This window comes from Lissotriton vulgaris, chromosome 6 (assembly GCF_964263255.1).
Source record: "Lissotriton vulgaris chromosome 6, aLisVul1.2, whole genome shotgun sequence".
In the NCBI taxonomy this organism is placed as follows: Eukaryota; Metazoa; Chordata; class Amphibia; order Caudata; family Salamandridae; genus Lissotriton; species Lissotriton vulgaris.
Window position 1 is genome coordinate 1760773304 of NC_141694.1, and position 12550 is coordinate 1760785853.

Below are 12550 nucleotides of genomic sequence, written 5' to 3' on the forward strand. Positions count from 1 at the left end.
GATTCGCTTATGTATTAAAATTGCCACCCCTCTGGCGTAGCTGCTAAAGTTCGAGAAATATCTATGGGATCCCCAGCTCACAGCCACAGGAGTGTTATCCGCCCCAGCCAAATGTGTTTCCTGGAGAATCACAATATCTACGTGGTGTCTGGTAATATAATTCAGAACCTGTCTGCGCTTTCTAGTATTTTTTAAACCCCTGACATTCCATGACATTAAAGAAAGCCTGGAAGGACCGGGCTGATGTCCAAGGTTAGCCATAGAAAATGTAGTTCCATATTAGATTCAAGATGTGTGATTGCCATTCACTGCCAACTAGCACCATGATACATCATAAAGAAAAACTATTAGGACTGAACATAAAATCCCCCCCCCCCATCCCCCACCCAGCCTCCTAGCAACCCACCATAGGTGATCCCTATCTATCAATTCAAAATGCTTGTGCAATAGACCAAAGATACAGATTGAAAAAAACAAAACAGCTAGAAGCTGAAAGAACAAAACAATCAAAGACATTTTGGTATACACCTTAGGGCGTGATAGCGCCACGCCGACCGGGCTGTTGAAGGAACCATAGGTACATGTTTAGGAGCCAATCAAACAGAACAAATGAACATTAGACAACTGCATCATCAGGAATAAGAACGTATCATGAATCTATCAGCCAGGCCCGGATTGGCAGAACAGTTCAACACTGTCCTGCGAGCCGCCCTACGATGGAGAGGACTGGCGAGGTGCAGTCGGGGATCCAGAAGAGTTCTTCTTGCAGTTATGACAACATTTCTGAGCCTCTGTCCGAGTGTCAAAAATGCGAGGCCTTCCATCAACGTCCACCCTCAGTCTTGCCAGATACAACATGCCCTATGGTAGCCCCAGATTCCTCAGGGCCACCTTGACCCCCTGGTACTTACGCTTCGCCTCCTGGACCATGATGGTGAAGTCAGGGAAAAAGGCCAAATTGTTACCCTGCCATTGGACGTCGCCCACGTCATGCGGCGATCGCAAAGCCGTATCTCTGTCTCTGAAGTTCATAAGCCTTGCAATGATGTGTCGTGGGGGGAGGCCCGGGCGAGGACGTGGGCCCAAGGATCTGTGAGCGTGCTCAACCACAAAGCTCTGTGTGAAGTTCTCTTTGCCGAATAGATCCACCAGTAGTTGTTCCACTAAGGTGTCCATCCGTCCGTTGGCCGTCGTCTCCGGAACGCCAATAATGCGGATCGTATTCCGGCGGCTTCTCGCTTCCAAATCGTCATTTTTGATAGCGACGTCTTTGAGAATCTTCTCCACACGTTCCAGCCTTTTCAGCGATGTTGAGGTGCCATCTTCAATGTTCGAAACCCTCGCCTCCACGACATCCAGGCAACAATCTTGCGTTTGAAGTTTAGTGCCCATGTCAGCCAGCTTCTTATCAAGGTCGTCAAAACGACTATCTAACGCTTTAAAACCGGCCCTCATCTCAGCCAACATGGATGACGCAAGAGAGGCGGAATCCCCGGAAACCTCAGGGCCCAAAGCTGCACCAGGCATGGCAGGAGGAGCATCCGAGACGGGAGCGGCAGGCTTTTCAAATGGCAGCTTACTCTGTTTGGGATCTTTCTTCCCCATCAGGCAAAGCGCTGCAGGAGACGTGGATATGGGGCAGCAAAAACAGGTCCACTACCGTGGAGTGCCAAGGGGTGGGAGATGGCCACTCATTCGTTTACGTGCAGGCTGCTAATTATCCAGATCAGGGAACAGCTATTATTTCAAAATATAATCCAGGAATGGAAGAAAGGAAAGTCAGGGGGCTGCCGGGCTAGTACAATCAGCTTAGCAGGCCGTTCCGGGGATCAATGACATAACCAGCCAAAAGACTGGGGTAGAACACAGCACAGGGGGCGCAGAATGCACTGCGACCATGTGACTCTAGGCGGGGATTTCAAAAGGTAAGGGCTGGACCAGATATGTAGGAGCACACGTACAGATGTTGCTCAAACAGGAGCCCCCCACTGACATCAGATACTGTTGATAGCTTATATGTCTCTGGGCCTGCGGACTGGGAGCACAAGTTGAAACGCTACACTTAGTGACCAGCGGTACGCCCTGGTGCAGAGATATAAGCACTGTGGCCCAGCTTCTCCTTCTGTTGCGCTCAAGATGGCCATTAGCGTATGCCAGGAGGTTTTAAATGCGCTGGTAGTCCCGTCTCCTCATGCAGGTATGGCCTCCACGGCAAAGAACAGGTAGCAAGGAGCAGTCAAGGGCCTAGGTCTCGCCAAGATACAAGGCTGCGCCGCCCGGAGGTGGAAAAACACAAGGCAGCGCTATCCGGAAAGTGAAACGATCATCCGGTGACTGCCGACAATCCCCGCAGCACGCAGCTGGACAGACAGGCGCCCGGGGGGGAGACAAAGCTCCAGACAGGATCTAGCGCCACCGCAACTCCGGGGGGGTAAACCAGGGCCCACCCACTAGCCCGCCACGCATGCCGCCAACAGCCACAACTCCAAACTCCGGCACGGACACGCTCACAAGGCCCCTCGAGGCCCGCAAGCTCCCCGCCGGTCACGGGGCACAGAACAGGGCATGGCAGCGGGGGCGGGGGACAGAGGCCGCAGCGCAGGGTATAGCAGGAGTGCAGCGCAGGGCCAGCTGCCCGCCGGGGCCCGTACTCACCACACCCGTCCCCACTCGTTCTTCATCCGGGGAATGCTTTCGAGCCGCACCGCGGCTACGTGCAGATTCGAGTGCGCCGTCAGCGGGAAGCCCCGGAACCACCAAAACACACACAGATGGGCAGCATGGTCCCCGGGGGCAGATAGTCTCCGTTCAGTTACTGTGGGGCTCCAACATAAAGGAAGAGTGAATTTATTGCGCCCAGACGGCGGAGCTTCAATCGGATGCGGTCATCTTGGTCGCGTCCGTGGCCAAGCCGATCCTTTTTGTTCTTAGTACTGCAAAATTGTAAACCGGAATACAGCCTTATTCGTGCAAATATTATGATATTACAAGGAATTTGCTTTCTTCCCACAAGCCTCCTGAGATGTTGCTTCCCAAGTGATTGTGGTGTAGAGGTTTGTTCCCAAATAGGGACATAGACTGCTGGAATGTTGTCAGACTCTGCAGGGCAGTCACAGTAATGTTCAATGTCATCATTCTGAATAGGGCTGGATCAACATTATCCACTTAATCCAGCTGCTTAAATAGCCTGACATGCTACCGTTATTGCTGTTGAAGTAGTAGGGACCAGTTGTAAATCAAGGGACTAAAACAGCACTGCTTCAAATAGCATTCAGAATTTAATGTGTACAGTGTTTAGTCTTACCTCTTAGGAAAGAAATTCCACATCTGAACACCCATAGGGCCGAAGCAAGGACCTGTCCCAAAAAGGCCAGAAAGGAGCCCTCCAACAGCTTTTAGACACACCTAGACCCATTCCACATGAATTCTTGGCAGCCTCGTCCATGTGTAACACAGCATACAATACATTGACCAAACAGACACAACATTCATTGTTCATCCTCCAACCCCTTCACATACAACTCGAATTGTTAATTACACACCTAGCAATTTAAGATGTACTATGTCCCAAATTGTGTTGTGGTGTCCATAATTTCTTGTTGAAATGACTTGTTCCTAAATAAAGTATCCTCCAGGATCCCTCCACCTTCTTTTCCATAGGCCTGACTACCTGCCACTAGCTATTTTCCAGAAACTCGTCTTTTGTCTTGTATTCAGACCTTTTGGGGCCAGTGCAGTTTCAACAGGAGAACTCCGTAATCCTAACCACTTCCATTCAATATAATCGGGCACAAGTTCTTCAGGACACATAGGAGATATACTTTTAACGTTTGTGGACTTGTAGTGGTAATCCATCTCGGAAATAGGAATCTGTAGGTGAATAAATGTGAGGAATCCGAATATGACAGCAAATCACCAGTTACTGAGTAGTATTAGATCATACGATGACAGATGGAGCAAAGGAAAATAGCACTCGAATCTTCTAGTGATATCCAAGTTTGAGTCAGAACCAAATTATCTGACAAATTGTGAAAATAAGCCTTAAAATGGAATGCTCTGCAACTACACCATGTTGGAAGATGAGTTGAGACTTGATGGCCTCAGATAAGTTGTCTTATTTGGAGCAAGAGTTCAGGACACATGGAAAGTGCTCATTCATGGCATTCCACAGATGCACATCCACAAAGAACCAATTATATCAAAAGTATGGTCTGAGGTGTGCCTGTAAATGTGTAAAGCATGAATTAAAGAACCTGTGCAGTAGATCAAAGGAACGCATCAAATGCAGAGCCATTGTGACTGTGTTTGGTCCTTAACTTCAGAATCACTCCTACAGTGGCTTAACTGATTATGGGCAGGTGGCAGTTTAAAAGGTCTACTCTTTGGAATTGTGTGTTGGTTTTAGAATATTTTAAGTCCCAGTGTTATACATGTGATTCTGCTAAAAAGACTGTTTGGAATGTGTTTTGCTCATCTGTAGGTTTTCCATATGCCACTTGAAGCCAGGCTCCTCAGACGTAGTCATGAAGTGGCGCTCTCCCAACAGTGTGGAGTGGCATTTAGTTGGTGTAACACACCTATTATGAAAATTAGATTGACTGAGCAAAAGGTACAGATTGAAATCGCTGCAGATTTGTTTCCTTTGTCTCAATCAGGTACCTGAATATACTGTTGGATGTGATGAAAGTACAAAAGATTAGGAATATACAATGACGAATCACCACACTTGGGAAGTGGGTCCACTTCTAAACACCAGGCACTGTGGACTTTTACTGTGATTTATTTCTCAAAGAAGATCAATACTTTGAAATGTATTTATTTATTTTTAAGGTTTTATATAGCGCAAACAAGATCCTTGCAGATATCAGAGCGCTTTACAGAAACAGGAGGTGGGGTAGACAAACTCTTGGAGACATTATAATATTCGGTAGTGAGAGGGTTGCAAGGTAGGGTAGCAATCGCATAAGAGTATACACACTAATATCAATCAGGAAACAAAAAATACGAACCGTGCAGTGTCTTTGCTCCAGTGGCGATCGAATAAGATTTTAGCACCCTAGCGGGTGTTAGTAGAGCAATCCGGTCATAGTATAAACCCTAGTAAACAAACTGGAAACCAATAATATAGAGTCCGTGCAATGGCTTTGATCCAGTAGCAATCAAACAAGAGTATAACACAGATAAACACTCAGGTAGCCGATAATATAGGGGCCGTGTAATGTCAATGTTCCAGTAACAATAGTGTTCAGGTAAACTTAGCCATAAGGATGGCTTTTACCTCTTTCTTGAAGAGAACAGTGGAGGGGATAAGCCTAGTTTCTGGCGGGAGTGCATTCCAGATCCTAGGTGCCATTCCTGAGAAGGAGCGTTTGTATGTTTTTTCCTTCCGGAATCTAGGAGGTTTCAGGAGGAGGTTTTTTGTGCTTCTGTTGGATCTTGAGCCTCCTGATACAGTCAGCTTGTTAGTGAGGTAGTTGGGTGACTTGTGGTGAACGGCAGAGTGTGTCATACAGGCAATTTTCAGCTGAACTCTGGCTTCAAAAGGCAGCCAGTTCAGGGCTTTTAAGTCGGGGGATATATGAGAGTGTTTTCTTGAGCCAGTGATGAGTCTCGCGGCTGCGTTCAGCGAGGCTCTTAGTGGTGCCGTTGTTGTTAGGGGCAGCCCGCTGAGAGCCACAATTCCATAGTCTATGCGAGAAATGACTAGGGCTTGTACAGCAGTTTGGAAGTCCTTGGGTGGTAGGAAGGGTTTGAGTTTTCTCAGAGTGTTGATTTGGAAGTTGGCTCCTTTAGTTGCTTTGCTAATATGCTGCTGCATGTTGAGATTGGAGTCAAGTGTGATGCCAAGGGATTTCGCAGAGTCCACGATGGTGGGTTGGACATTGAGTGCGGTTAGATGAGTGAGCCAGGTTTGGGTGATGGCCTTTTTCGCCGGTGTTGAGATCAGAAGGAACTCAGTTTTCAGCGCATTTAGTTTGAGGTGATTATCGGCCAGCCATGCTTGGGTGTTTCTTAGTGTGGCGTTCAAAAGCTTGATGTCTTCCGGTGATTGTAGCTTGAGGTAGAGTTGAGTGTCATCGGCGTACATATGGAAGTGTACATTTGATGCTTGAAGCAGGGTAGTGAGTGGCTCCATGACGAGGTTGAACAATGTGGGGGATAGGGAGGAACCTTGAGGGACGCCAAGTGTTACGGGCACAGGTGAGGACAGTGCGTTGTTGATCTTGAACTTCTGAGACCGGTTGTGTAGAAAGGACGTGAACCATTTGAGAACAGTCCCGGATATGCCCATTCTGGTATTTAGGAGCTCCAGTAGATTCTCGTGTTTGACCGTATCGAATGCTGAGGAGAGATCAAGAAGGATGAGGAGGCAGGACTCATTGTGATCAAGGATTTGGAGGGCGTCATCAATTATGTGTGTCATAGCCGTTTCTGTGCTATGTTTTGCTCTGAATCCTGATTGGTGAGGGTTGAGGAGGTCAAACTGAACAATGTGTTTTGTCAATTGGAGTTGAACGCATTTTTCTAGCAATTTGGCCAGAGTGGGGATATTGGTGATGGGGCGGTAATTGTTTAGGCCGGCCGGGTCAGCTGTGGGTTTCTTGAGTATAGGCGTGACTTGCCCTATCTTGAGGGAGTCTGGGATAAGTCCTTGTTGAAGGGAACTGTTGATGATTTTAGTCCAGAGTGGGAGGAGCAGGGGGGTGAGGGCTTTAACAGCATTGGCAGGTAGTGGGTCTGTGAGGTGATTAGCGGGCTTCAAGGTGCCGAGCAATTTGTGAATTGATTCTTCAGAATAGGTGTCGAAGGACGTCCATGAAGCGTTGTTTTTAGGTTGAGTGTTAGTTATGCAGATGGAACAGGAGTATAGACTTACATCCTTGTGGAGATCACATCTTATATTGTCGGTCTTTTGCTTGAAGAAAGTTGAAAAGTCCTCACAGCTTGGAATATCATTTGCTGAGAGGTTAGGTTGTGGAGGTTGAGTTTTGGTTTGGATTTCGACTAACTCGAACAGGTTTCTTGGTCGGTTTTTTGCTTGGTCCAGCTGTTGGCTAAAGAAGCCTGATTTCGAGCGTTTGATTTTTCTGAAGTAGGCGTTTCTCTTATTCTTAAGCGTTTTAAGGTGCAGTGCTGAGGGGTCAGATCTCCATGTGCGCTCTGCCATGCGCATAGCACGTCTGTCTTCATTGAGTCTACCATCATACCATGGGTTCGAGTTTTTGGTGGAGACTCTTTTCAGTTGCAGGGGGGCGGCTTCATTGATTATTGAGGTCATAGTGTCTAGGTAGAGGTCGGTCAGAGAATGAACATCAGACACGCCCGCCGGGGGAAGCAGGAGACTGCCTGTGTGGGCAGGCAAGGAGTTTGGGTTAAGATTCTTCATGTCCCTCTTCCAGATCTTGATTTTGGTAGGTTGAGCCGGGTTCAGTTTGACCTTTTCTTTGATGAAGGTGATAATGTGGTGGTCTGACCAGTCACAGGGTTAGATTGCCTCCAGCTGAGTAGAGTCTTCTTTGGCGAGGATAAGGTCGAGGATAGAGCCTTTTTCATGTGTCGGACGGTTGCAGATTTGGGTGAGGTCAAGTGCGTTGAGGAAAGTTTTAAGGGTATTCACCACAGCGTCTTTCTGGTCGTTCCAGTGGAGGTTGAAATCTCCCAAGTAGATTTGAGTGATCTGTCGACCGGCGTTTGTGTTTATCGTGTCCATGAGTTGTTGGGAGAAGGTGTGGTTATCCCCAGGTGGGTGGTAGATGACATGTAGGGAGCATACAGGTTTGCCCTCGCTAGTAATATCGAGGCAGATGAGTTCGCAGGAGGTGAGGGAGGTGGAGGGACCTTTAGTAACAGCGAGGTTGCTCCTATAGATGCATGCAATTCCCCCGCCCGTCTTGCCATTTCTGTCCAGTCTAATAATGTGATAGTTGGGGGGGGACTAGTATGTCCATTATAGGTGTGGAGGCTTCAGTTAGCCACGTTTCCGTCAGGATGGCTAGATCGAGGTCCATTGATAAGATGAGATCCGCGATGTCGGAGGAGTGTCTCGGGGCCGATCTGCAGTTGAGCAGGATACACTTTAGTCTGGGGGTGAGGGGAGTGGACGAGTGTTCTAGGGAGAGGGGGACTTTTATGAGGTTACTGGGGACGGAGCTTCTGTTGCTCAGTGTGGGGGGCCTGGGGAGATTTGTGAGGATCGTGGGTATGGGAAGGTGTGTGGTGGGTGGGTGTTTAGTGGGACCTGGGCCGTATGAACGGAGTAGAGTGTATAAGTCTCGCTCAGAAAGGGGGTTTAGGGTGCGCCGGGGGCGATCAGTGGCCTTGCGATCCGGGATAGAGGGCCAACGCGGGGAGCGATGAGTGAAAAGGTTTGAGGGGCGGGTGGTGTACTTGTTGGGCGCGGAAGTGGTGGGTAAGGGGTGTCTGGGGTGTGCGAAAAGAAGTTCTTTGATGGTGTGAAGATCTTCTTTGACTTGTAGGAGGGTGGATATGATCATGTCCAGGGTTGGATTGGGGATGGTATTGGGGCTGAGAGCAGTGGGTGCGTGAATGAGTGGGGTAATGGGGTGAGCAATGGACTGATTGGGGCGGGGTGTGCACGCAACAGTGCAGGGCTCTGCGGCCGTAGCAGGAGGGATGGCGTTCGATGGATGAGAGGGCTCTGCGGTCGTAGCAGGAGGGATGGCATTCGATGGATGAGAGAGTTTGTGAGTAAGGAGCGTGGATGAGGAAGGGGGGAGGTTGGTAGCGTAGGTGATGGCGCTGGTGGAAGGCGGCGCATGTGAGTTGGGGGATGAGTGTAGGCCGGAGCAGGTGGGGGTGAGGTTAGGATAGTGGGGGCTAAGAATGGGGGGGTTAGAGGATAACGGGTTAGGGTAGGGGAGATGATGTGTTCAGTGGGGCTGCCCGGGAGAGTGGGGTAGTGGGGAGTGAGAATGGGGGGGGGGGATAGAGTGAGAGTTGTTCATGTCGCGGGCATGGGAGATATGCACAGGGCCGTGGAGGTGTGTTCTGTGAGACTAGTTGGGAGAGTGGGGTAGTGGTGATTAAGAATGGAGGGGGAGATAGGGTGGGAGATGGATCTGTCACAGGGGATGGGAGAAAAGAGGGCGGCGATGGGTTCTGCGTGATTCGTGGGAGTTGAGAGGTGGGGGTAGGGAGGGTTGGGGTATGGAGAGTGTATGACGGGGAGTGATCTTCCTCAGCGCGAGAGAAGGAGATGGTCCTGTCACGAGACAGGGCAGATAGGATCAGGGGGGAGGTAGGTTCTGACGGACTTGAAGGAGGTGTGAGGTGTTGGCTAGGGAGGGTGGGGGTATGGAGGGTGTAGGAGTGAACTTCGCCAGCGAATGTGAAGTGTGGGCTAGGGGGGGTGAGGGTATGGAGGGTGTAGGAGTGAGCTTCGCCAGTGAGTGAGGAGAGTGGAGAAGAATAGGTGCACCTTTTGAACTGGATGGTGCCAGTATTATTTTAAAGTTCAGCAGTACACCAGATATTTTAAGGTTCAGTAGCAGCACACCAGAGGGATTACTTTTGGCTCTAATAATAATGGATTTACCAGTCTCAAAGAAATCCATCTTTTCTGATTTTGTGATCTGTTTTGGCATAAGGTACCGGAACCAGATCTTTTTCTTTAAGGTAGGTGGGAGGACAGACGGCTGAGATCTTGAGTTTATGGTCTTGAAGGATATCTATTGATTAGTTAAATCAACATAAATATTAAAATGAGTATCGCATTTGCAGCTAAGTTTAATTGGATAGGTACAAAGTGTTAGTATGTTTACTACCATATATAAAAAACCCTTATACTGAAGGGGAGAACATGACCACTATTCACAACAAATTCTTACCTAAAGAACAGGAAAGCCACGTAGCTGCCAGGATGCATGAACTCAAAAGCTGTAATATTCCCATGTTTTCTTGTACTTATGGCCTCATTTTTGTTGTTGAATTTTTAAACATCTTGCAATAGGAGAAGTCTGTGCTAGAGATTATTTTAAATCTGAAGTGGATAATAATAATAAGGGAAGCTTGTAAAGCGCATGGTTACGCTCGTAAGCATGTCCTCGCGCTGCAACTGAAAATCGCTCCAAGCAGAAGTAAGGAGAGAGCTCTGTTATCTTGCAAACAGGTAAGTTTTTAAGTTCTTCCGGAAGCTGGATTCAGATGAGTCCAGGTGGAGATTAGGAGACAGGGCGTTCCAGCTCTTCGCTATCAGATGTCGAAACGAGCGTCCTCCCATGCGGGCCCTTTTTACCTTAGGGACCACAAGTAGGCCTCCGTTTGAGGAGCGCAAGGTACGTGATGGTACGTACTTGGTAACTAGGTTCTGAAGTGGTGTTGGCGCTTTCTTAGCAAGAATACGGTGACAGGTACAGAGGGCTTTAAATTCCACTCTGCTTCTCACTGGCAACCAATGGAGGGTCTGAAGGGCAGCTTTGGAATTCGATCTTTTTGGGTTTTTTAAGACAAGGCGGGCGGCCGCATTCTGTAACACCTGGAGTCGGTTCATTGCCTTGCAAGTGGCTCCCAGGTACAACAGGTTGCCGTAGTCTAGGCGTGAGGTCACTAGGGCATGTACCAGCGTTTTCCGAGTGGACCTAGGGAGGAAGACAAGGACCTTCTGTAGGGTTTTTAAAACGCCAAAACAGACACCTGCTACTCGATCTATTTGGGGTCCAAAAGACAGGTCAGCAACGAGCCAGACGCCAAGGTTTTTGACTTCCTGGCGAGGCATAGGTGCCTCACCTAGGCATGGGGGCCACCACGCCGATGACCAAACAGATGGGTTCCTCCCTACCACGAGCACCTCGGTCTTGTTGCCATTTAATTTAAGGCAGTTGGTGGACATCCAGGTTGCAGGATGATATGTTGCTTGAAAATGGGTCCAGAGGAAGCACAAGTTTCACTGAGTCCTCATGTTATTGCTAACTTGTTTGCACAAGGAGTAAAGAAAAAAGTCAACTAAATTTAAATTATCACTGGGGTGTGAAAGAGTAGCACAACTGTTTAGTAAGCCAAGTCTGTCCTTTATGTTTTGGGGTATTGGAGAATGCTTGGTATTAGTTAAACTAGATCAGGCTCGATGTTCTTCACTACGCGCTAACCTTCTGTGTCATATTATGCATTTTGGCCAATTTTTTTTATCCATGTTTATCATCTGCATAAATTGTTAACACAGGAAATGCAACGCAAATTCACACAAGAATTTGTAACGTTTTTGGTATTTGCGTGTTTACAGCATTTTAAACAAATACTTCAAAACAAATTATCTGGATCTGGAGTTGTCATTGTGTCCAAATCCATATTTAGGTCACAACACTCCCACCAAATTCCGTTATTTAAATTGATGTATGGTTTTGTACAGCACAAAGATGCATAGCGTTTTCTGTTTGAACCTGTATACCTTCGTTTCTAGATGGAGTGAGGTTACTCGAAAGGTGGAACTCTGGGTCCAAATCTTGGAACTGAATGAGAATGGAGAATACTGCCCTGTTGAAGTAATTCCTGCTAAAGATGTGCAGACAGGTGGCATATTCCAGCTCAGACAGGTAGGCATTTTACGTACTTTGAACAGAAAGATATTGTGAGACATAATCTAACTTAACACACTTAACCGTTTATTTACTTGGTGTTCCAGTGCTCTGTGCAAATGTAGTGGTGTTTTAGCCTCTATTTTGTAAGTTGTTGGAAAGGGGGGCATTTTCTGGATCATAGTGGTAGTAAAAACAGTATGGGAACAATTGTTGCATTGACTGAAGTTTATCCTAGTTTCATTATCCTTATGACTTTCTGGCTTTTAAAGCACCATTGCCAATCCAGCATCCACTGATCATGACTTGTCAAGTTCTATTGCAGTGTCCGTATCCACTGCACCCAGCATGTGAAGCACTAATGGCATTCCAGTGTCCACTGCTCCCTGCATATGCAGCACAATTGGTATCCCATTATCCGCTCCACCGGGAATATGAAGCACTGTGGACATCCCAGTGCACACTACACCCTTCATGTGCAGCACAATTGACATCCCACTATTCACTGTACTGACATGTGAAGCACCATTGATATCCTAGGGTCCACCGACCCAGCATGTGCGGCACCATTGACATCCTAGGGTCCACCGCACTTAGCATACGCAGCACCATTGACATCCTGGGGTCCACTACACCCAGTATGTAAAGCACCATTGACATCCTAGGGTCCACCGAACCAGCATGTGAGGCACCATTGACATCCCACTATTCACTGCACCGGCATGTGAAGCATCATTGACATCCTAGGGTCCATCGCACTTAGCATGCTCAGCACCATTGACATCCCACTTTCCACTGCACTGGCATGTGAAGCAGCAATGACATCCTTGGGTCTCCTGCACCCAGCATTTGAAGCACCATTGACATCCTAGGGTCCACTGCACCCAGCATGTGAAGCACCATTGACATCCTAGGGGCCACCGATCCAGCATGTGGAGCACCATTGACATCCTAAGGGCCGCTGCACCCAGCATGTGAAACACCATTGACACCCTAGGGTTCACTGCACGCAGCATGTG

The 12550-nt window shown here is 48.1% G+C and overlaps 1 protein-coding gene across 2 annotated transcripts in view; it reads left to right on the top strand.

Annotated features, from left to right (window-relative positions):
• KIF13B (kinesin family member 13B) overlaps positions 1–12550 on the top strand; it is a 698786-nt gene that overhangs the window by 433751 nt on the left and 252485 nt on the right. For both annotated transcript variants that reach the window (XM_086927999.1, XM_086928000.1), the window contains one exon: positions 11417–11549. In XM_086927999.1, coding sequence (XP_086784125.1) covers positions 11417–11549 — 133 coding nt within the window. The remainder of the gene's footprint in view (positions 1–11416; positions 11550–12550) is intronic.